Raw genomic sequence first — 26,729 nt, forward strand, 5'->3', positions numbered from 1 at the left:
TTTAAGGGAACTATTTATGGAAAAAGGATATCCAAATAGTATGTTTGAAATTCTAGTTAATGAAATTTCCCAAAAAAAACCACAGTTTCCCCATTACTTGGCATTACAACTCCCCAGGAATCTGTCAGTAGAATGAGCAAGGACAAAATAAAAGACCTTCCTTTTTCATACACATATAATACAAATAATGTGGAGATTGAGGGCATTATTGGCAAATTTTGGCCTGTTCTCTCTATTAATGAAGACCTGAAGAAAAGTATCCCAAGCAGACCACACTTTGTTAGAAGAAGGGATTGCAACTTAAAAATTATTAGAAGGCAAGAACTATCAGTAATAATGAAAACCAACTTACCAGGGGAACTTACAAATGTAATGCTTGTAGTCAATGTTCCTATATACTAGACAATAAAGGTATTTATTTGAAATCCAGGAATATGAATCTGTTTCCAACAGGTCATTTCAATTGTAATTCAAAAGGTGTGGTTTACTTGGGATTTTGCCAACACTGTATGTGTTTTATGTTGGAAAAACTGAAGGTTTTTAAAAAGAAGAGTGTATGAACACATTTATGAAATCAAGAATAAAAAAGAATCGAATGCATTCTACAAGCACTCTTTAACTTGTAATAATATGTGCTTAAAATTTCTGGTCTTGGAACAAGTTTTCAATAGTGTAAGAGGGGGAGACTGGGAAGCATCCCTTGAGTACAAAGAAATTGTTATGGCAAATAAAACTGAATGCCACAAGACCACCAGGGCTTAATGATGCAATCAGTATTAATAGTGCTCTTAGGTTACGTAGGGCCAAATTATAGTTGATTCTCTCAAACTATGATGACACATACAAAATATGTTTGGGTTTAAATTTAAAATTAATATAAGTTCAGTAAAAGAATTGTTGTTTCCAGCAGACTCTAACGAATTTTAGCAAGACAGCTTGTATCAAATGATGATATGTGGATATATATATATTTTTTTTACCTATCAAATGTTGGTATTTTACAAGATAATATGGTCCATTTTTGAAGTGTTCAGTATATTATAATAAATTAGAATAAGATGTTTAGAAGCATGTTATTTATGCACAGTATTTATTAATATATATGTTCTATCAATTTATATTTTGAATAAATAAGATTTTTAACAATGTTATTTTTAGCAATGTGATTTATAAATATATTAAGAACAATTAATATTTAGTAGTTTTTAAAGTTGAACATTGAATATAATTTTATTATATTTATCAAATTGAATTTTAATAAGAATTTTTAATTAGGTACAAGTGGGACCCTAAAAATGTTAAAAAAAAAAAAAAAAATAAAAAAAAAAAAATATTTAAAAAATATCTAAGAATTTAGTTCTTTGCATTTTGTTTAACTGCTTCTGTTTTTATCTGCCTTTGCCATTGCTGCTAATTACAATATGTACCTTTAAGCATTAAGAGACTATGAAACAATGGGAACAGCCTAATTAATTAATTGTATAATTGATTATAGGAGTTGAGAAGGTATAAAATGGATGCACATTGTCTGTAGTATTGTCTTGATAAAGCCTGGGAGAGCCGAGCAAGCTTTGACTGAATTTTGTGTTCTTAATCTTTTTTCGTGAGCATTTAACTTGTGGATTTCATACTTCAAATAAAGCAGAGTTTTAAACAAGGTATCCGGTTCCTGGTGATCTCTCTGGTCGTGAGCTTGTGGGGTTATCAATACTACTTAATTTGGTTTTATTGTAATTTTCTATTATTCTGTTTTACTGCATATTTTACCTAGGAGAGTTATTGGTTGCTTTCTTACATACTGATGACCACTGTTTTATCTTATGTTTATGTCACCGTGCTGGATGAGTTTTAGATCTATTCTTGTATGCTATATTCATCTGATTTGTTTATTTATTTTTTTGTGAATACATTTTATTTTAAGGCGTGAGTGAGAATGAGACCGTTTTGCATCAGTGAGCTTCCTTTTAAATAAAGTAATCAATGTAATCTGACTGGTAGCAGATAATGGGCCGGATTCACGGAGGCTTGCACGGAGTCTAAGAGTAGAGTAAGACTCCATGCAGCCAACATGTCCCCCGAGCGATCCAGGAACAGCCGGTAGGGGCGTGCATCTGAGCTCTCCAAACTAGTCCTACACAGACAGGGCTTGGATATGCAAATTACCTCAGTTGCAGGCGAAAGCTATGCAAATGAGGTAAATTTGCAATCCAGGAAACCCGAACCTGTCCGAGTAGGAGTAGTGTTATTTGCAGAAATGTACTCAGTTGATAACTGAGTATGGTTCTGCAGTTAGCAAAACGGAGCCGTGACAGTTGCAAAAAAAGCATGCATTTACAGGAGGAAGCATGCCAATGGCCAAAAATATGGCCATTGGCAATGGGAAGTGATGCAAAATAGAAATAAAATAACTTTTTTTTTCATCACGATCTCCGGGGTTTAACCGTAGCGCAGCGCCGCACAAATGCACTGCACCCTAAAAAACAGAAAATTAATAATTAAGATCCACAAATGTGGATTTTATAGCTAAAATGAATTTACAATGCAAGTGAATGGCAGGCTGAAGACAACATTGCCACCGTGTAGAGGTTTCTAAGGGGGAAGCTCAGTCTAAGAGATGTAACCAAGCATTAGTAGGCAATCCTATGCAAATGAGAGTTAGGATAGTGAATCACAAGTTTACATAGGAAATGAACACAGTCAGTGGAGTGTAGGAGTAGGATAAGGGGAGTAACAGAGTAGAAGATAGGTGTCATCACGAGGGGGGTATGTATGAAAGGAGTGAAGCTCATTGGAGCAGAGTGTCATGTGTCAGCTGACAATTACATATTATTGAAAGAGGTGTGTCAACAGGTAGGCTAGGTAAAGTCAAGAAATGGAAGGTGTATGCCATGGATAACACCAAAGTTTCTTGCTGAGCGTGCATGCGTGCCTGTGCGTGCCAGTAAACCCGAGTAAGACAGTGTGCGCGTGTGTAAGCGTGCGTGTAAGCTTGCATAAGCATATGTAAAGCTGTGTAAACAGTTGTAAGCGCGTTTGAGCCGGTGTGCACGCGTTTTAACAAGAATAAGCAAGTTTTAGTCCATGTAAGCATGTGTGCGTGTGTGGTAGCTGCTGTTCGCGTGTTTGCGCTTGTGTGCGCGGCGCTCCCCCCTCATGAAACAGACAGGAAAAAGGAAGCACACCAAATAGTAGGGAAGTTACCAGGGAGTACTAGCAGAGCTAGCAGGTAAAAACAATCAGAATCAGGCAATTACCCAGGCAGAACACTAGCCCAGCCCAGCCTAGCACTTAAAACTCTGCAAACAACAGTCCATTATGTTTCTCTCAAGAGACACTGCAACACTGCAGTAAGCTAATAGAAGTGAAAACCAAAAAAGCTTTACTGAGAAAAAAAATGTTAGGGGCTGCCATTGCTGTTATAAGGCGACATATGCAACATGCTGAGGGTGGTGATAATGCAAATGTTGCTGGACAACCCACAGTGAGGAGACGGAGAAAAGTGTACAGGCCCAGGGTTACCTACCAGGGGCTACATGAGCTAGAGATAGTGGAGCACTATAGAGTGGACGGAGACCTCTTGCAGCAAATTGTTGAGCTGTGCAGGCCACACCTCACACACAGAACAAACAGAGGGGAACCCATCCCAGTGGAAACTAAGGTATGTGTTGGCCTAAGAATATTAGCAACAGGTACCTTCCAGAGACCAACTGGTGATATGATGGGGATATCACAGGCATCAGCATCCAGGGTACTGCACCAGTTCCTGGGTGCCATGTCAGCACATGTCGGTGATCATGTATACTTCCCCAATTCCCATGAGGTATTGGCCAGCAATATGCGTCTCTTCCAGCAAATAGCGGAAAACCTTGAGGTAGTGGGTGCAATAGACTGCATGCACATACACATCAAAGCACCAGCCAGTGAGCAGGGTAGGCTCTACTTCAACCGCAAGGGCTTCCCCTCCATCAACTGCCAGGTTATGTGTGATGCCCAGGGCATAATACTGAATGTGTGTGCTGTCTGCCCTGGAAGCTACCATGATTCCCATATCTGGCATCTGACTCAGCTGTACCAGACATTTGCCAGTGGGGACATCCCACATGGACACCTAGTGGGGGATGCTGGCTATGCACTGGAGCCATGGCTGATGACACCCATCAGAAATGCACACACACCTGAACAGGAACGCCATAATGAGGCACACGCGCAAACACGAAATGTAATCGAGCGTGTCTTTGGGCTGCTCAAGTCATGGTTCCGGTGCCTGGACACATCTGGTGGAACCTTGCAGTACTCACCAACTACATGTACCCAAATTGTCATGGTATGTGCTATGCTGCATAATATGATCCTGCGAAAACAGCTGCAGCAGGACCAGCATAGGCCCGGGCCAAGCAGCCCCCCACCATTGCCAAGGCCATCACAGGCAGAGCGTGACTCGGAGGAGGAACAACCTGAGCCTGCCCCAGTAGGCAGAAGGAGGCATGCCCAGTATGCTTTGGCTTTGGCAAAGAGGCAATGTATAGCACATACACTGGCTCAGTAGGAACTCTAGAAATGATACCTCTCTCTGACCCGCACATATAGTAAAAGGGATGCCTACGTTGACACTACCTGCTTTCAAACATGTTTAGGGAGTGTAGTATGTGCATCCGACATAGGCAGCCCTGCATCAACACCTGAGGCATGACTGCCATGTGTTAAGCAATGTAAAGCAGTGCTAAACAGCATTTACCACCATGTAGTATATGTACACAAAATCGCACACAACAACTAGTACAAATGTGGTCAATGTTGGGTAATATTGGCCAACGTCCAGTAATGATGGTTAATATTGAGCAATGTTGGACAAGCTGGGTCTAAGTAGGGCATAGCTGAACAAAAGCCAACATGCTCATAGTTGCTGTACTGGCCCTTAAGCAGTCTGGTCTGCACAGTATGAAAATATAAGCAATGATGGGCCTCAAACCCAGGATACTGTGCACTATAGTCATAGTACTGAACCATTAAACCATGACAGTGTTGCAGTGGTTAGCCTGTATGAAGAAATTTTGATAAGTCTATGCAAAGTATTCCATGGAAACCCTGCAGGCACAGCATAATCCCTGTCGAGTTATGACACAAAGGTGAGTCCTGCAGTAAGAATAGAACCTGACTTTCAACACACACAGTAGAAATGTTAATATTGGACATGTACACATACATCAACAAATGTAGTGGACCTCAGACAGCAACATACTGAAAGGTCACACTGGGCATGCTCACACACTTGAATACATGAGACAAATGTCAGGCAACAGAACACTGACAGTCTGAACTGGGCATGCTCACACACTTAGGCCATGTTGGAGTACAGCAGTGGGCCACACATATCAGGCAGTTGCATATGTTAACCCAGGAACCTCTCACTATCCAGCAATCTGCCCTGTGCACACACTTATATGACAGACACATATATAATATAGTGGAACCCTGTCATAATCAAATATGTTCTGCAGATACCTAAGCGGTTCATAGAAAGTGGGAAAGCAAAGATGATAAAAAAGTATTCCATGGAAACCCTGCAGGCACAGCATAATCCCTGTCGAGTTATGACACAAAGGTGAGCCCTGCAGTAAGAATAGAACCTGACTTTCAACACACACAGTAGAAATGTTAATATTGGACATGTACACATACATCAACAAATGTAGTGGACCTCAGACAGCAACATACTGAAAGGTCACACTGGGCATGCTCACACACTTGAATACATGAGACAAATGTCAGGCAACAGAACACTGACAGTCTGAACTGGGCATGCTCACACACTTAGGCCATGTTGGAGTACAGCAGTGGGCCACACATATCAGGCAGTTGCATATGTTAACCCAGGAACCTCTCACTATCCAGCAATCTGCCCTGTGCACACACTTATATGACAGACACATATATAATATAGTGGAACCCTGTCATAATCAAATATGTTCTGCAGATACCTAAGCGGTTCATAGAAAGTGGGAAAGCAAAGATGATAAAAACCTGCAAACAGTATCTGCAATAAACATTGTGCATCATGAGCATTATCATAGGTTCAGAGGTTGATACTAGGCTATCTGTCATAGGGCATGTACAAGCATAGCCAGAATGTGTTTGGCTGCTGCAACCCATTCAAATCAGAACACTGTGCCCTTGAATAGTAGGTCACACAAGATAGCCCATTTACGTTTAGTGTATTGTGCCTCTGTCTAGCAGGGCCACAGAAGATATCCCATGGGTAAACATACGATCACCCATCCATTTGTCAAGATGTCACCTGTAGGTGGTCAGTGGGTGGCTCTGCCTATGCAAAACTGGGACTACACTCCGCAGTGAGTGGAGCCTTTCGGATAATAATCTGTCCCCCCAGCACGTCCTATTAACATATGTGCTGAGGTATATGTCCCTGGAGTGTGTAGCTCCAAGGGAGTTAGATATCCTGAGGTGGAGCATGTCCATTAATTCTGGGTCAGATATTGCCTTAAACTGCAGGCACACAACACATCTGTGTAGGTGATAAGTGACTGAGTAGAGCTGGAGTTACTGTATCTGAACTGTGCAGGGCATCCGTGTGAGTCCCTACATCTGCTTGATGAGTAACATTTGTGGCCATTACAGTTGCTGCAGGTGTCGGGTAAGGTACATCCCAAATGTGGCATAGTAACCAAGCATGGTCGTGATGAGTATAGGAACACAATGACCACACGTGATCAACATGTGAAACCATGTGGGATATGGTGGGCTATGTAGAAGTACTGTCTAACCACTTTGGCAATGTGATTGTCAAAGGCGAGAGTACGAACAGGTCGTGTCCCCAAACCCGTAACAGCTACTACAGTATGTAATGGATTACTACCTGTGTGGTAATATGTGGGCATGTTGTCATTTTCGAAGGGGATGACTATGCAACTAATGGCATGTAGCCGTAGGCCATGGCTCAGGTACCAGTCATCCTATCTCTGTGAGACCCTGTATGAGTATGCATGTACCAGCTGGAGAGTTGATTATGGCACCCAGTTTGCAGTTATCTGCGAACATGGGCAGCCATATCCCTCCTGTGATAGCCTGTATGTCACACAAATATATACTGAACAAGAGAGGTCCCAGGACTGAGCCTTGTGGGATGCCATGTGTAACTGGTGTATAGTCAGACATGGCACCTGCAACACTGAGCATGTGGGTGCTATCCCTGATCCAGGTAGCAATCCATCGTGTGAGATATGTGTTGATATTGATGCCGGTGAGCCTATGCATAATGGCCAAATGGGGTATTGTGTTGAAGGGTTGTGCAAGGTCCAGGCAGGCTGTGTGGACAACTGTCCCAACACTGATGGTCCTGGTAACTGTTTAAAGAATACAAACAGGTCCAACAGGCAAGATCTGCCCACAACAATGCTGTAATGTGTAGGACCCAGTGTCTGTAGGTTTCCCATGTCTATGTGCATGAGTCCCATTACAATATGCTCCATAGCTTTGCAGAACAGGCTAGTTAGCCTTATAGGCCGATATTGTCTGTGGTCTGTTGTGGCAGTATTCAGTGGCATGAGACCACTATTGCTGTACGCCATTCCGTGGGTACAAATCCTGCAGTAACTCTGATATCGAACAGTGACGTAATGTGAGGGTTACATCTGTCATGAAGGCCGTGTATGACACAGGCCGGGACACCGTCTAGTCCCATTGATGCTGTGTTGTCCGCTGTGGGTAGGGCAGCACTCATCTGTTTATTCGTGATGTCAGGGAGGTTACACTCTGTTGGGATGGACAGTACCTCCTTAGGGAGGATGGGGGGGAGACATCTGCACTGAACCTGTTTGCCAGGATGTTGGCAATGTCTCTGGGTTCAGGGTATGTTCAGTTAGTATGCAGTAACACACAGCATATCAGTGAGTGTCCAGCCAGGTACCTGAATTAACTAAAGAAGGCCTTGTGAGTGTCCGATGTGTCTGGTGCAATTGTCTTTCAGAAGCGGGCCTGATATAAATACACGAGTGATTGTAGCTGTCTGCTAGTACAGATCACAGATGCCTTCCCTGTCTGGGATTGTGCTCTATCATGTAGTAGCTTCCTCCTTTTGTTGTACAGCGTATTATTGGCTGGGGTTCACCAGACAGGTCTCCTGCCATTGGAGGAGTGAGTCCAGGTGTTATTTTGGATAACACGATCCATGCAGTCCACTAGGTGTCCATAGAATGTGTAAGTACAGGATTCAGCAGTCTGAGCCATACTTACCACTGACCCAGGGTCTCTGAAGGATACCACCGTGGTAAGGAGAAGTGTGACGTTTGCTTTTGGGAAGTTCACCAAGATTACCCAGGATGGGTGTGGGGATGGGATATGGATGTCCAGTGAGATAAAGTATGTTCTGACCTTACCAATGAGGGGTATATCGCAGGTGTGGAACATAGAGTCCCCATGTTGGTGATGATCATGTCCAATATGTTGTCCCCTCTTGTGGGTGTGGTGACCAGTTGTGCCATAGCATATGAGTTTACAAATAGTAGCAACTGTTGGGCGAGGGTGTTGGGGCCTGAGTACTATCCCCAGTCAATGTGTGGGTATTTGACGTCACCCAATATAATGGTGTTTGGGGAGACCGTCATATTGTCCAGAGTTCCCTGGAAAGCCGAATGTGGTTGCTGAGTTTGTGAGTGTGGTCTGTAACAGGCAACAAACCAAAATGCAGATCTGCACAATGTTAGGTGCATATGTATGGTCTGTGATGCTTTGTGCAATGCTACCAATCTGGAGGTTTGTGTATCTGTGATGTATATGGATACACCCCCTATTTGTGTTGGCCATTCTGAGTTATGTGGTCAGAAAGCATATTACAAAATACAACTTGGTAGTGCTGGTGTGCATGTGGGAGCCTGAACCATGTGTCTGTTAGTGCACAGAAATTGCTATTCTCCATACTGAGGAGATGCCTGCGTGTGCACAATTTGAGGGTAATACATCTGGTGTTGAGCAGCACTACCCTCAGTGTCATGTACTCTGTAATGTCTATGGAGGTGGGTCTGTCTTTTGAGCCCCGCTTAAAAAAGGCAGTATGGTGGCAGCAAGTGCCTTAGCCAGTATTCAAAAGTCCAAGGGTGACAGGTGCAAGCTGTCCATAGGGAAGCTATGTGGCATGTCGAGCATGTCACCCCAGACTGACAGACAGTGTATCCCCTTTGAATGACACCAATATCTTAGCCAACTGTTAAGCGTGATCAGTTTGTTGGTATACTGAGACATCATACTTGGTGAGTGTAAGATGCTAGACAAGGTCAGGGTCATACTGGCCTGGGCTACATTATCAGAGAGTTCCTCTATGTATCATGTCATGTGGTCCAGGGAGGAACGTCTCAGGTTGTACGCACCAACATGGACAATGATGGAGCCAGTCCTGGACTTGCTTTGGAGTGTCCTGAGTGCATGTGTTATGTGGCGGATCCTGGCACCTGAGAGACAGCTCAAAGTGACTATTCCCATGTTTGGCCTGGAGAGTGGGATGTCAGTGTGTCTGACATTAAGTGTCACCTATTACAAGTGTATCAGGTATGTTGTTTAGCCCAAAGGGCAGTGACTGTGTGGCACACTGACATTGTGAACTATGTGATATGTGGGTATTGTAGTGGGGTAGCAGTTGTTTGTGTGTCTGCTTTGGAGGTCTCTGCTGCTTAGGCAGAGTGTATGTAGAGCCTCCGAGTATGTGTATGTGTGATAATGTGGTTTGATTGCTGTCGCTATCAGTGTATGTGAGACTGATGTGTGGTGTGTGTGGTCATCTTCACCACCTGATAGACTATGCCAATCATGGGTCGAGAGAGCTCAGCCTCCTGTATGTCAATATTGTTGCATCTCTCACATATATCTGAGTGTGTTGGGAGGAGGAGAGGGTTGTCTGTGTACATGAGGCAGATGTGACATTGTGTCATAACCACAATTTTCACTAGCTGGACTGGAGACTACACACGAAACCGATCCCTGGACATGCCAGTATATTATGATGACATACTCTGTAGCCTGATCATAAAGGATCAGTAGGGTGTTACGTGTGTAAAAGAGTATAACCGGGATTAGTGCTCAGGTTTGTTGGTGTTTTGTAAAGAGTAGCTGAGAAGGAGTCCAGACTGAGAATCATGACATGTCCTTCAGCTATGTCATAAATAGTAATGTACACTCATATATGTCCTGAGTCAGGGCCAACTGTACCTTACTGACAGTGCCGACATCCTGTCAGACAGGCCCATATATACATACCCACCTACCACTGACGATAGTCCCTGACATCATACCAGGAGATATTACGTGTAGAATGGCTGACCAGCTCCCCCCAAAGCCAAAAGCATGGCAGCAATTGGATTACATTGTTTCCCAGTATGTGTCATGCATGCACTACAGAACAAACAGACCCTGCACCTGAACAGTCTGTTGAGCCTCACCCACTCCACAGGATCTGGAACCGTCGAATGTCTTACAGCAACATATGGCACTCCACACAAGTGTGGGTGCACAACACACCATGGGGAGTATAGTCCAGTAAGCCTATAAAGTCTGATCTGCAAGGCCATGGAGTGCATCATGGCTAAAGTCATAAACAGAGCTATTGGAAGCTGACAAACACACAACTCTACCAACTGTGGTATGTTCATGTGCAGATCATGGTTCCCAAACATGCTGCACCATTTGCAAGGCAGCCACCCAGGACATACATCACTGAACAGAGCTACACATGTCCCACATAGACTTTGCATAGCTCTTCATCAACATCACAGACACATGTCGTATCCACAAAACCAACAATCTGTACATAGATATGTGTTGACATATGAAGGGATGTCAATATGTCCACCAATAGATCACACAAGGTGAGACTCACAGGGTCCTGTTCAAGCTGTTGATACCTGCCGACCCACATGGATCATTCCTGAGAATGCATAAAGGAAAGTGCACACACTTTACCATGTCCAGTCTGATGATGTCAGCATCCTACAAATATACCAGGAGAACAGCAACCACCCAGTGAAGCATATAGCACGCCATGTCAATGCGTATCTCTCTAGTATCATAACACAGTTAGGTAGGGATTTGAATCCTGCAAATGCTGATAGTGTGTGTGTATGTGTGTGATGTCCTTTGAGAGGAGTAGTCTTTTTGGAGACTGGGAAAACACATTAAAAGAGGTACATCCCTCTTTGGAATGTCTGATGATGTCAGCATCCTACAAATATTCAAGGAGAACAGAAACCACCAAATAAAACATATAACGCGCCATGTTAATATGTATCTCTCTAGTATCATAACATAGTTAGGTAGGGGTTTGAATCCTGCAAACACTGATAGTATGTGTGTGATTTCCTTTGAGAGGAGTAGCCTTTTTGGACACTGGGAAAACACATTAAAAGAGGCACATCCCTCTTTGAAATGTCTGATTATGTCAGCATCCTACAAATATATCAGGAGAACAGAAACCACCCAGTAAAGCATATAGCGCGCTGTGATAATGCGTATATCTATAGTATCATAACATAATTAAGTAGGGGTTTGAATCCTACAAATGCTGACAGTGTGTGTATGTGTGTGATTTCCTTTGAGAGGAGTAGCCTTTTTGGAGACTGGGAAACACATTAAAAGAGGCACATCCCTCTTTGGAATGTCTGATGATGTCAGCATCCGACAAATATATCAGGAGAACAGAAGCCACCCAATAAAGCATATAGCACGCCGTGTTAATGTGCATCTCTTTAGTATCATAACATAGCTAGGTAGGGGTTTGAATCCTGCTGACAGTGTGTGGGGGGTGTATGTGTGTGATTTCCTTTGAGAGGAGTAGCCTTTTTGGAGACTGGGAAAACACAATAAAAGAGGTACATCCCTCTTTGGAATGTCTGATGATGTCAGCATCCTACAAATATATCAGGAGAACAAAAACCCCCCAATAAAGCATGTAGCACACCATGTAAATGCGTATCTCTCAAGTGTCATAACATAGCTCAGTAGAGGTTTGAATCCTGCAAGCGCTGAGTGTGTGTGCCACAGGCAGTCAATGCAGTGTGGATTTTGCTTTTACTACGGTATGACATATGATTAAAACAGTATGTGCACTGCACACATCGGGTATCTGCGTAGCAAATAAATATGTGTACATTTGACCTCAATCAGTACATAGGTGTGAAGCCTGCATACTACATGAATACATTTGTTTCCTTCGACAGATTGTGCCACTGCTTCTCAGATCATGGGTCACATATGTATGCATGCGACAAGCCCGGCCACTATAGTGATCTGTGGCCAAGGTCATTTGTGCCACACACACCCATGACACGTACTATAGAGTACTGTGAGTGAAGGTAATTGCCTGGGGTATATGTCAGACATGTTCATACACAACAACGACTGGCAGTAATGGACAGTCATTATAGGTGTACAACAGCCCTGTGGATATACATGCAGGCCCCTAATGTGTTATGTGAAACACCGATGGACCCCACAATACCTATGGATATCTGGATACCAAGGGACAGATGGCATAACATGTGTCTGTTTGTACACATTGGTACCCAACATACATGTTGAGGGCTACCACCTATGTGGTACTGTCGGGACAGTATGTCTAGTAAATGTGGATGACTATGCCATAGTCGGCTTATGACTATACAGCATGTATTGGACAACAGGTATCTGTCTGCATGATACCCTTGTGTAGGATATGCGTCCCATCCAGGGAATGCAGTGTAGGCCAATGCATGCATTTCCAGATGTGGATGGACATATTCCCTAGTGTGTTTGCATGTACCTAAGAGGGCTATATGCCACACAGGTGTGGTCCCAGGAACGTGTGGCAGTCAATACCACTGGTTACTATTATAGTATAGCACCGGAAGGATCCAACTGTTACTGAGTTCCATACAACTGTGTGTCATTTGTCAGGACATCATCTAATGATTGGTTATAGTCATGCTGTTGAGGTGGTGTATACTACCAGACTGCAGATCATTGACAGTTATCAACAGTATCACCCACAGCATAGTGTCAACCCATGTCATACACACATGTGTACCCATGTTAGTACATATCTGTAGTAGAATGCATACTGGCCATCGAAAGATACAGTGAGATGTTAACAATGTGTACAACAGGGTATGTCACACATCCCACATGTCCACAATGCACGTACATGCAGACAGTGCGCACACACCATGTTCACAGATGTACACCTGCTAATTTGTAATACACACATCACACACGTACTGTCCACTCACTAACACATGCTGGCAACACTGTACACTTCAGCCAAGTGGCACATGGGTGGACAATACATACTCAGACCTAACACTGGTGTAAACAATGCTACAATGACTATCAGAGCTGTGATGTATAATGCCTGCTCAGATATACCTACAAGGATATCATTACACTTTCCTGTTGGCAACTTGCTACTATTGCTACACTGCTATAATGTCAACCTGTGCATCAGAATCATGTTAGCCTATTCCTGCATCAATGTTACAGATGACAGGAGGTGGCACAGGTGTCATCATATGCACAGGGTGTGTGCATTGACCCATCCAATCAACATGTCTGTGTGTGTGTGTGTGGGTGTGTGTGTGTGTGTGTGTGTGTGTGTGTGTGTGTGTGTGTGTGTGTGTGTGTGTGTGTGTGTGTGAGGGACAACAGTACAGCATGGGCCAATGTTGATGTAATGTGTGTGTGTATGTGTGAGCCCTAGATGTTTGGTTAATGTGTGTATGTCTGCATGCACACAACTCCACCATGTGGCTGCCATATACGGGCTGTTGTGGGAAAGCCACAGACTGTACCTTCTAGGCTGTACAGATTACTGTCTCTGGCCACGGACATGGTATCTGTGCCTGGCAGGGGTGCTACGGGCAGTATCGGGTACCAAGCCTGACTGGGTACTATCATCAGAGGCAGAGGTATGACAACTGGACCCATGTCCCTGCTGGGACTGGCCAGTGCCATGTGCACGTGGTCTAGTAGGATGGTCAATGGACAGGCCAGTCCAACATCAGCCACTACGGAAGCAGCTGTGATCCGTGGTCCATCCGCGACGACTGCCAGCTGATGCTGTTGCTGGCATGCGTCCGCTTCTGCTTCGCATCCATCCCGCACGGTCCTGGCTCATGGCTAACACATTGTGGAGGACATCTAATGTCTCCCTCCAATGGCTATCAATGACCTCGGTGTAATTCCGGATGGCACCAACAAGGTCACGGATGCTGTCATTGATAGCAGTGTAATGAGCCCTCTGCACCCTTAGTCCCTGTCGGGTGTACCGTTCCATACGTGCCTGTGCCTGCATTACAGCCCGGAATATACTGGAGGTTGTAATACCTCTGGGGGAACGTCTGCCAGAGAACTCCTGGACATCCGCCTATGTGGTACCGTTCCAGTAATCCGGCTATGGCTGCTGTAAGGAGATGCATGTGCCATGAGTACCACACTCTCCTGGTCAATGCCAACTGTATGCTGTCCCTCAGCTAAGGCCATTGGTGATGAGGGATGTATTGGCAGTATGACTGTGCGCATAGATGGGGTTGAACACTGTGTACTGTCAATTGGTGTACCAACGACAGACCCTGTCAGACCTTCCTGTGCCTCAATACATGTCTTCTCATCTCCACTATTAGTGGCAGTGACATCAGGTTCCCTGCTGCATTCAGACACCCCTAACTCAGCACCTGTGGAAGGAAGACAGGAAACACACTTCACAATCTGTACATGATGTTAGCACACATGCACACATGAAGACATGCACACATGCAGACATGAACACATGCACACATGCACACATAGATACATGAATATATGCACACATGAACACATGCACACATAAACACATGCACACATGCACACATGAACACATGCACACATGAACACAAATACACTGCTCACCACAGCACACACACACACACACACACACACACACACACCAGCAATCCAACACATACACAATAGTGGGTGAAGGTGGGTGACAGTATCACAAGGCAAACAGTCACCTCACACGTGTCAGCATGCAGAATATGTGTTGCTCAAGACCATGCAGTGCAAGTGTAGACAGCCCTATTTAATGACATTATACATGGCTGTGATGCATGTGTGTAGTTGTTCAGTGATTGTCTACACCCTGGAACACAATGTGTACATGGACACAACATTGCTGTGCAAGTATCTGCTCTGCAATGTCCTGTGCACCATCACTCAATGGTATACATACCATGGCTGCATGTGTTATCTGTGTGATACATAGATTGCCATGTCTGATTACAGTGTCTGTGTCCATAGCAAATAATACTGGGCACAGGTGTAGCAAATGCATGCAATGTACAGACATGGGATGAGTGGTGCATGTAGACGTGAAGGAATCCCAATGCTCGACATGGCCATTGTGCAGTGGTTATCGTGAGTGTGGGACATATTGCAGATATGTCGGTGCCCGCCATGACATGGCATGCTACACGACTGCAACATTAAACACCACACATACCCAACGTGTGTCATGTAACCTATACACCCAATAGCATTTCAGGACATATATTTGACTGTACAGATGGTGACAGCTGTGCATATTGTGTATACTGGCATATGCAAGCACGCACAACATGCTATGCATATTGTGTATAGGTGCATATGTTTGCACACACACAACAATGAGGTGCAAAGCAAAGACCGCTATGTGTAGTACTGTGGTCACTGTAACTGGATGGGGTGTAGTACCATGTGCCATCATCATCATCATCATCATGCATCTTGTGGTCACTCACGGCTACTACTGTGTGACAGACCACCGCCTAGCATGCTGTACCTGAACTGCAGTGCCGTGGCTACGTTCACTATTACACAGCCACTTTGTACATGGGTGCATGAGGTGCCCAATAGGGAGCATTGCCTAACATGACTGTGTTATGTGTTGAAGAGTGTTGCACAGCCCCATGATAGGCCTGTACCCCTGAGGTACATCTTGTGTGTGTGGATGACATGTGGGATACTGAAGTGTGACCTTACAGCGGGTGTGTGGTTATGCCATATATAGCATGTCTTTGTGTACTGCGTATGATAAACATGTTATGTTGTGTACAGGTGTTGCAACTATGCCTATCCAATGTGCAGTACGGGGTTGCCACAACTGTGTCTTATGCTCTGTGTATTGCATGTCAGTGAGGCAGCTCCTGACATTACTGAGCTGTGCAACATCTTGTAGCAAACATGCACGGCATGCATTATGCGTAGGTGTGTTACGTGTACATGGCCTACACCTCACCTATGACATACATATTTCATTACCAACATTGCAGTTATAACACACTCACCAGCATGGATCGGCTGCCCTGCTGTCACACCAGAGGGACCTACGAGAATATGAGAGAGGTTGTCAGTGCCCACAACTGTGGCATTGCTACAGTGAGTATTCTAAACTGCAGTATAACAACAGTCAGCAGTCACAGGTGTAGAGATAGTATTCGAAATATCAGTATTGCACAACACTAGGCAGCAGAACTGCTAAACACACAGTACACATCTCATGTAGACATAATCTAACAATACAGTTAAATGTCATCGACAGATAGGGCATGTTATGTGCTTGCTCCAGGTGGACGTGCTGGGTGGCTCCGGCCTCCATGACAACACATGTCAGAGGTTGATGTTGCTGTTGTCCAGGAGCCACCATGCTTAGGAGCAGCTCCTCCACTCTGGTGAGGGGGGATGAATGGCCACCCCACCACCTGTGGCAAGCTGTTGTCTTTGGATATCAGACACACGCCACCGGACATGTCTAATTAAATCACTGCAGTGATGGCGTACCTGCTCATATGTCCAGTTATGCATGCCTATGTCATTTACCCGATGAACAAGTTCCTGCCACAGTGCAGTCCGCTCCTGCTGGTGCTGGCTGCTTCTGGAGAACAGCATCGTGTACTGCTGCAATAGGCTTTGCGGTATCACCTCTTCCTCATTCACTGTGTATGATGGAGTGCGTTGGTGGGCCATCTGGCTGAAAAAGATATGAACAATATGTGTGAGCGAGTCCTGTGGCACACTTTACACCTTTAACCACAGATATCACTTTACTGAAATATATATACCATCCTATTGTCTGTCAGAGGTTACACATGTTCAATTCCACTTATTGGTTCTCAGGCCACAACTAACTAACAGTGCCTGGCACACTCTATATATCACACCACTATACAACAGTACCCGACACACTGTTTGTGACACATTGCACAACCTCAAGACAGGGGTGTATATCACACCAATGCACGAACAGAGATGTCATCCATTGCAATGGATGTAAAGTACAGGTACAGTAGTACCAGTCAACCACCCTAGTCATTGATGCCATAGCCCTGCCTAACAGATGTGTACAGTTGTTACTATAGGTGGCATAGTGCTGTAACAGAGTATATATGTTGCTGGATACACATATACCCTGTAACACACATATGATTGCAGCCATTGTATAGGCATAATTACACACACATCAGACAAACATACAACACACCACTGTATGCCAACACAGATGAGCATTACCTGTGTACCATACAGTACTGTGTGCCACTACTTACACACCCTTATGCCTGAGTTTTGTCCTCTGTGCAGACTACAGGAAACACACATGACAGTGTTTCCAAGCAATGTGAACACACCATACTGCGCTGTTTAGGCCTACAGCTTCAGGTAGTACTACAGTTCATATGGGAGTTGGATTCACCAGCAGTACCTCTCACTAAGCATACATGTATTGCTTTAGCCTACAATGAGACACCACATTCGTCAACAAGGAACTACGTCACATCATATGCCGTACTACTATGTCTGCCTAACAGTACATTACACATCATTTGCTTTCCTCACAGCTAGGATAGACACTTCCATGTCAGATACAACTTCACACTAAGCTATCACACCTTTACAGACCTTGCACACATGCAGCATTACACTTATTCAACCTCACATAGCAGGTATTGCATTGAGTACATGTGTGAGTGCATAGTGTCATAGGTAGGTAATTTGCTGTTGGCCCTAAGGCAGCCTAGCCATATGCTACCTTGGCCCTTGACACACATGTACTTTGATTTCACTTGCCCCTGCCAACCAGAACCACAGAGGTGTTTCCTGGGGTGTATTACCAATCTCCCACACAATCAGGGGTATTTATGACAACTGCTAATGAGGAGCCTTGTTTGCTATTGCTAGGTGGTCCATTCCAGTGTATGGCATATCTCTGAGATGGGAACCTATCCCTCCAGCATGTGCTGTTTAGTGAGCTGACAAGGTTTAGGGCCCTAGAGCATGTATCCCGGAGGGATTGTGATATGTTGCCATGGTAGTTGTCACTCAGCTGTGGGTGTGGAATACTTCTGTATGTCCGGCAGAGGTCACCTCTGTGTGGCCAGTATGCAATACAGTGTAGATGTGGTTTTGTGAGTCAGTCTGCATAGGGCATCTGTTTGCGGCCAGTATTACCCTTTGGGAGGTATGTCTGTGGCCTTTTCACCTGGTGTAGTTGTCATGTGAGGTACATACCACACAGGGCATTGTGATGAGTAGAGGGGAACACTGCCCTATATTTCTATAGATGATACACCTGTTGTCATGACATGTACCACACAGACTGATTACAGGTGTAGTGTGGCACTGTCTTCATCAAAGCGGAGGCTACTGTCCACCTGTGTCCCATGTTCCCTTATCACACCTTCACTGTTAGGTAGGCCTTTACCTATGTGGTAGTTAATGGGTACAGTGTTTTGGAAAGGAGGAATGGCACTGCAGTATCAGTGTCTACAGTCCATGCCTTGGTCACCACACACCTGTTGCAGTACATATGACCCCGTGTCTCTCTGTCTCTCTCTCTATATGGATATATATATATATATATATATATATATATATATATATATATATATATATATATATATATATATATATATATATATATTATATATATGCATATCTATACACATACATGTACACATCCATTGCTGTACACTTGGATGTACATATAGGCACATGTACAGTCCACCTTTCATGGTGGGGATATCACTTATGCGACAGTTGTGGGATGTACAGTTATGTGATTATATTGCATAGTATTATGCAGAATGCATGTGGGTGTCCTCAGCCATGTAGCATTAGCAGGCCTCACTGGCTGTAACACAGCAGATCTGACAAATCAGTCCCACAGCATTTAACCAGCACATGACATATATCAGCACTGCATGCTGTTTTCTAGGCCACACACTATGACCTACATAGATATATGCACATATCAACCTTCAATGACAGGTATCTGTCCACCCTTCACTAACAGTTGCAGTATGTCCCTTGCCCTATGCACATGTGCAGATGCAGATAGATACGTACTGCTGCCACACATGGATGATTTGCAGTGTGTCGAGTACTCTTCAGGAACATCTACTACATGCCAACACATACATGTGAGTTACATACCTTAGCTTTGTATTTCCCTGCTCCATGTGTTACAGTTTTGTAGGTTTTTATTTATTTATTTATTTATTTATTTTGGTTGTTTGTTTTGGGTTTTCCCCCTCTATTTCGGTTTATGTCCCAGTTCCTCTCTCTTTTGTGTCTCTGTCTCTGTCTGTGTCTGTGTCCGTGTCTCTCTATCCCTCACTCTCTATCTCTCAGCACCTGCAATGATAGAATTGCATGTGTGGACTGCAGGTACAGCCTGCTTTTCTAGGTATCTGCACTTGTGCATGTGACAGCCTCTGCACCGATTGCTGCCCACCATTCAGTAATTGCATGCAGCCTGCTGTGTGGTGATTGCATTACTCACTGTGATTGCAGCCCACTGCTATAAAATGGTAGGTTGGGTAGGCATAACCCTTTCAGCTTTCCAAGGTGGGGCCCATGCTTGTTTGCTCTGGACACCGTTGTGTCAGTCAGAAGGTTGGTATATGTCTCTTATCTGAAGCTAGGGTTGTAGCTAGTTATATGCATTTTGTACTCAAACCTGAATGTTGCTGCTTCCAGTACACACTTCTCAGTGTAGACATGTACTCACCCCTCCAAATGCTAACACAGGATACATGGGAGTATGTACTTTATTTCTGACTTACACAATTTAACTGCCATACAAATGTGGTTATTGCACTGTATTCCTGTGGCACATGCAGTGTTTGTGAACTGCTATACTGTAATTATTATGTTACTCACTTCTCAACAATGTGTGGTTTGTTTGTGTTGACATTAGCACAGGCTGCTCAACACAACTGGACATAGTTCAGTACTGAGTATGCCTACCTACACCCTGGTTTTGCCTGAATACACAGGTGTGTTGTACCTTTGGGCAGGGGTGCAGAACTGCAAAGAGCATTTTTATTATCATGTGAGGTTTATCTTACTGAACATACAGGGTTGCTGTGTACCTGTTAGTCTATCAAGGCAAGTAGTCTGTCTGTGTAGCTCACGCCTGTGGACATATCCAGATGGTAGGCAGAGGTTAGCCTATTATACTTGTCTGTGCACCACACCAGTCTTTTCAGCAGTGGCACATTTGCATTGTCACAGTTGTTTGCTAGCAGTACATGGCTCCATCCTGTGATATTTCTGTGTTGTACTCCTACATAAGGGCATGCTGTGGAACTCCTTCCAAAGCTATTTGCAGAGTGCGCAACAGCAGTAATGCTGATATGCCTGTGTGTTTCTGCCTCTGCCAGGCCTCAGATACTCTCAGGTATATATGTGAATGGCCTCAGTGAAAGGTACATATAAATGAGATACACCTGCAATATATTACTGACATATTGCAGTTGAGCCTTTCTTGGGAATCAGAGCATATGTATAAGTACACCTTTTCTGACGTGCAAGCAGTGTCTACTCTCACCTATTGACATTATTCACTATGTGTGATTCCACACTTGTCTGCCTACAGTGAGTACTTTTCAGAGTGATTCACTGGGGCACAGCTAACATTGATTTACAAATCAGGGACATCCCTGTAAAGCAGTCACAGTTGGGGAGTCTGGCTTCTGCCCTATTCAACTTTGCCAGTATTTATCCTGGTCTGATACTGTGCGGTGTTTGTAAGGTGCTACTGTAACATTATTCCCTGCTAGGATGGCTGGTTCTCCTTTCACAGTCATGTCATGCAGTTCCACAACAACTGCTGGTAAAGACTCACAGAACAGGATTTGTGTTATACCATTCCTAATTTCCATTTACATTCCCTCATTGTAATGCATGATATATTTATTTCAGAACCAAGTTATTTGTATATCTGCTGTGGCTTAATGGTAATTCATGCAGTCTGTTGTGTCCATGGTCTGGGGTTTGAGACTAGCAGAGGTTTTTTCTTTTGCTGCTCAGCAGAACAAGGGCCCTGCTATAGAGTGATTATGGCACTTTTAAGCAGTTGTAAGCGGGTTTGCGCGACGCTTAGCTAAGCGCACACATGGGCACACTCACTTAAACCTGCTTACTACTGCTTAAAAGTGCTTACTCCCGCTAACCCCCACGCTAATTTCCTTGAAAGAAAAGAAAATGGGGAGATAGGAAAGTGGTGAAAAAGGGGGCACAAAGAGGGACATACAGTAGGTAAACAAGCTCGGGATGTGCAGGACAGGTGTAGGGAAGGTCTATAACTGCCCATTTCTTTACCAGCAACAGCTGTGCATATGCAATACATTTGGAGTGATATTTGAAACCTTCCACCTCTGGGAGAGAGGTAAGGACAACAAAGTATGTTGTACTGCCAATTCTAATTATCAGTTTACATGTCCAATGGACATGTGTGCGAAATGGGCAGCTATGTATGGGGCATGATTTTTTTGTGGGTACAGATTGCCCTTTTTTTTTTTTCAGGTGAGAGTGGGAAGTGAGGTAGAGGAAGTAGGTATATCCGGGGAGGTAGGTTGGGGTGGTAAACAGACAAGACAGACAAGACGCATACAGGGGCGGTGTATGACACATGGGGTGGGTGGGTGAACACAATTGACGGGGTTGGATGTTTGGAAATCGCAAGCCCATAAGCCCACAGATGGTAACAGTGGAACTGAGATCCCCACCCATGGGCAGTCACCACTGCACCTTCACAGCCCCGAGGGTGGCTGTGCTGGGGGCTGCGTAGGATGGGCAGGCTCACCCATGAAATGCGCCACTCTCGCCTCGAGCTGGCATAGGGGATCAGAGACTGAACACTGGATCTCCCTACGCACCACAACCCAGACCCTTTGAAGGGTGATAGGTGGCCCTTCTCCGCCCATACTTGCACGGGAGGGGACGAGCCCCATCCCCTGCAGCGCTTCCACCTGAAGGTGGCACAGGACCAACGGAGGAGGGGAGCCCGGGCTGGGCACCGGACCTGCTGGTGCCAGGTGCACTCGTCAGCTGAGTAGGGACAGGTGGGTCCGCTGGGACCGGCCTTCCCATACGTTCTGTGATTAGGTGTGTTTAATTACAGCATAAACAACAGCATTCCAGATTAGTTGTAATAGCATGCAGTAATATTCCCATTAACCCAACACACCAAGGTTCCAACAGTTGAACAGCAAACATAACACATGCATATATTGAACCACAGTGGATATTCCAACAGCATGCAGGGATGTTTGGTAGCAACAGGCCACCATGAATGTGGTGTTTAAACAGGGCACATGCATCAGCGTGAATGCAAATATTTATAGAATAATAGGACATATGTCCCAACAAATATTTAAGATTACACATACCCATTGAGGTGTGGAATTGCATGGTTTATGCACATACAGTAGGGTGTAGAAAAAAACCTCGGTTAACATCTTATAATTACCTTTTAGTCTACACTACATTCCTGTTGACTGCAGGTGTATATCCCCTACATGTATTATTATACTTGGCAACATGCATTAGGTTGTGTAATGGGTTTGGCTAGTTCATTATATACCTGACCTATATCTGACATACTAACTGTCCAGGATGCAGATGTTACTGCTACATATTTCTTGATTGCATTTCTATTTCTTTATCTACATATCTGGGATGTTTTCATATGACATTTTCACTTCGATTTGTACAGAACCCTGCATTTCTTGACACATACTCACATTTCTGGGGAAAGAATAACATGCTACATGTGTGCCAGATTTACTTATGCATGCCAACTAGTAACTGACTGTTGCGGACTGTATATATGCTTCACAGCTACTAGCACTTCTATCACCCACTTTATATGGGACTGCACAACTCTGGGTTGCCAGCACTTTTTCAAACAGTACTATTTGTATAATGCAAGGGTACAACAACATTTCAAACTTTGTGACACAGACACACTCCGGGTTTTAGACCTTTATTAATGACATTACACACTTTTCCACAGGCTCACTCCTTTATTTGTTTTAACGGTGCATATGGCAGACATGTTCAAGACATATTATACCTTTATTAATAGGTTAGAACACTCTTTTTTCAGGCTCACTCACTTATTTTATATGACAATGCCTGCAAAGATATTATTCCAGGCATATGTTACCTTTCTTAATGGTTTACTACACTCTTTTTCTGCCTCTCTGACGTTTTTATCTGACAGTACATGCATACAGGACTTATTCAGGCAATTTTATGACTGTATTATTGGATTACAACACTTTCATTCATGCTCTCTCCCATATTTTATATAACAATACATGCAGAATAATCACTAACCTGCGTGGTGGTGCAGCCTTAGCAGCCTACCAGCATAGGCTTGCTGATTCGCAGCACGGTCACCTGCAGCTGTAAAGTAAATTAAGGGATATTGAGACATACCTATCCATTATACATACTCAGTTATCAATTCTTACATACTGCATTCCATGGCTACATACTCAGTTGTGGGGCATCCCGCATCCCACGGGCCTCCTGTATCCATTGGTTCAGGCGGTCCTGCTTCTGCCTCTTCAGGTCTGCATGGTGGTGATGGACCTGCTCACCAGTCCGACGAACACCTGTGGCACTGTTGAGGTCATGAGCTAACCAGTTCCAAGCCTCTGCCTTGTACTCAGTCCCTTGGAACTGGCCCTGCAGGAGTCTTGACTCATGATGGTGGACTAGGAGCCAAACCATGTATTTCGACTCCTCGATGCCCCAGCATTGCACTTGGAAGCGTGTTTCCTCTCCGACGCCAGCCATTCTAACTGCAGATGTGAGCTACAATCAGTTATGGTGTGTATTCCCACATATGGGGCTTAAATATGCCGCATTTCCCGCACTTTTTTGTGATTGGCCGTTTTTTAAAATTCTCGGCTGACTGCAGACCTGCTTAGTAATGGTTAAACTACCATTAGTAAGTACATATATGTTAACAGTGGCTGTTTTTCCTAAGTTGTCATGGCTTAGTGGTTCTGTACTTTGCTTCTGATGCATAGAGTCCTGGGTTCGAACCTTATCAATCATTTTATTTTCATACTGTCCAGACAAGCTAGGGGGTGTGGCTGTGTTTAAGCAACTTTGCTCTACGTTGCTCCTCCATGCCCTATGGTGCCCTGGTTGGCACGGCGCACACGTCCGCACAAACACATTGCGCTGGCTAACGTGCTATTTCGCTATGGGCACCTCTATTGCGCTGGGTTAAGCGTTATTAAACTATAGGCAACTCTATTGCGCTGGGTAAAGTGCTGCTTAACTGCAGGCAATTATATATCAGGATCATTTAAAATATTTATTTTGTTCACTGATACATTGGCCATTTCACTGTGTTTTAGTACTGTTTAAACATATTTGTCTGGTATTATTTCATATGCTGCTTTAAAAATAAATACGACTAATATGAATGCCTCTTCTTTGTGCGAACGCTCTACCATTACGCTATTGCTATTTGGTGTGATTTGCATAAACATTCTTTCTTATGCTCTTCCATGTCAGAATTGCTAACGGGCAGCTATTTTGGAAATTTATAAAAATAAATTTAATGTTTTGCTTTTTATAACTGTGATGGGGGTTTACAATACCAGGGAGTGTGGTGTTGGGTGCAGGGACATTTGAGCGGACTCGCTCTTGTGTATTTGCTTTTACTTTTCAAACACTTGCAGGGGCATGGACATTTAGACTGCTCGGCAGTCGGACACGCCCCCTGCTTTCTTACACGGTCCGTGTATGACCTCATGCATATTCATGGCACGCTGACGTCATACTGTTCAACTGCAGCCTCCGAGTAAAACTTATTAAGTCTTCGTGAATCCGGGGGAATGTCATGGAAATAAACTGGCAGATTCACAAGACTTCACACCAACGAAGGTTCCTAACTTCAGGAATGACTAGGAGAGGGTCCCATTCTATCTAGTTGTAGTCATTTGCACTCTGCAAAACCAAACAAGATATACTATGGCTACCCCTAAGGACATTTTTGACTGTCTTCTTTTTGTTGTTCACATTAAAAACAAATTAGACTGGCATGATGGTGGGACTGTCCTTTAGCTGTGTTTAGATTGAACATAAATAAACATAAATGCATCTATATAGACATACATATATTAAGTACATAAAAATAATCTGAAATACCTCCACTGGTTTAACTGTTTTCATATTTTTCTACAGACTTCCCAGCCTCTTGATGAGCTTCCTGAAGTTAGAAAGGTAAGCACACATGCAACTTTAGAAGGCCAGTATTAAAATAGCTAATTTTCCCCAGTTTTTCAGACTCGTTTGAATTTATGTTAAATATGTCAGGATAAATGAATGTATCTATAGGAATCTTTTTTAATGCAGTCTACCTTCAATGAATGATCCATTTGCATATTTGAATTAAGTTTTGAATGGCCACTTAGATGGCAAAGTGGCACATCAGATAGTGGTGTTGTCTCCCAGCAAGAGGTTCCCTGGTTTGATTCTTGGCTGTGGTGCCTTCTGTGTGGAGTCTGCATGTTCTCTCTGTGTTGATGTGTGTTTGCTCTGGTTTCTTCCCACATTCCAAAGACATGCAGTAGGTGGATTGTATGCTGTGAGTGTACATGCAAGTGTGTGGAAGAACTACTGTGGCAGGGCTACCCACCCAGCAGTGTAAACCTTGTCTCTATATGATTAGCACTGTTGAAGTGACACTCTGACCTCATGTGCAAAAAATGGGAAAAAGGGTTGTGGATGGATGGATACTGAGCAGGCCTAGTCAATAAAAAAAAAAAATCTGCATTAAACTGCATGCATGTTTCAGGTTGACCATATCTAACACAAATGGCCATTACCCTTCTTCATTTACTAAGAATCATCATTGACACAGAAACCAGTGGCAGAATGCTGTGACACCTTAGTCTGTCTGAAATAATATGTCCTTGGAGGGATAGATGACCATGAGAAAGATACTGTGTCATTTCCAGGTTGTGTATACCCGTGTCTTGTTTCTCAATCCACTCTGAAATTGAGTAGAAAAGCACTTACTGCTCTTATCAAATGGTCAGTATCGGACTATGAAAGTTACTTTATCAGAAGGATTAAAGGAAATAACAATAGATGACATCCATATCCTCTAACAGGATTTAAAATATACAGACTTCTGTTGCCATGATCATGCATTTTACACTCAGTGCAAAGAAATACAGTGTTGCTCTCTCAGGGATGAAAGAAAACCCTCCAGTATTTACCTCATAAATCATACCCCCACCACTACCACCAAAATAAAAGCTGTTATAAAAGCTCTAAGTGCATTCATGGATGGCAAGCTCTCTTTTGACCATCACGTGCCAACCATCATGAGGAAATCCTTCTACCCAGTGCAATTAATAACAAAAGGC

General features: G+C 43.9%; 1 protein-coding gene across 6 annotated transcripts in view; it reads left to right on the forward strand.

Annotated features, from left to right (window-relative positions):
• SYNE3 (spectrin repeat containing nuclear envelope family member 3) overlaps positions 1-26,729 on the forward strand; it is a 1,238,698-nt gene that overhangs the window by 1,003,718 nt on the left and 208,251 nt on the right. For all 6 annotated transcript variants that reach the window (XM_044074612.1, XM_044074615.1, XM_044074616.1 and 3 more), the window contains one exon: positions 25,540-25,578. In XM_044074612.1, the coding sequence (XP_043930547.1) occupies positions 25,540-25,578 (39 nt within the window). The remainder of the gene's footprint in view (positions 1-25,539; positions 25,579-26,729) is intronic.

This window comes from Protopterus annectens, chromosome 6.part0 (assembly GCF_019279795.1).
Source record: "Protopterus annectens isolate FY-2018-M chromosome 6.part0, PAN1.0, whole genome shotgun sequence".
NCBI lineage: Eukaryota > Metazoa > Chordata > Ceratodontiformes > Protopteridae > Protopterus > Protopterus annectens.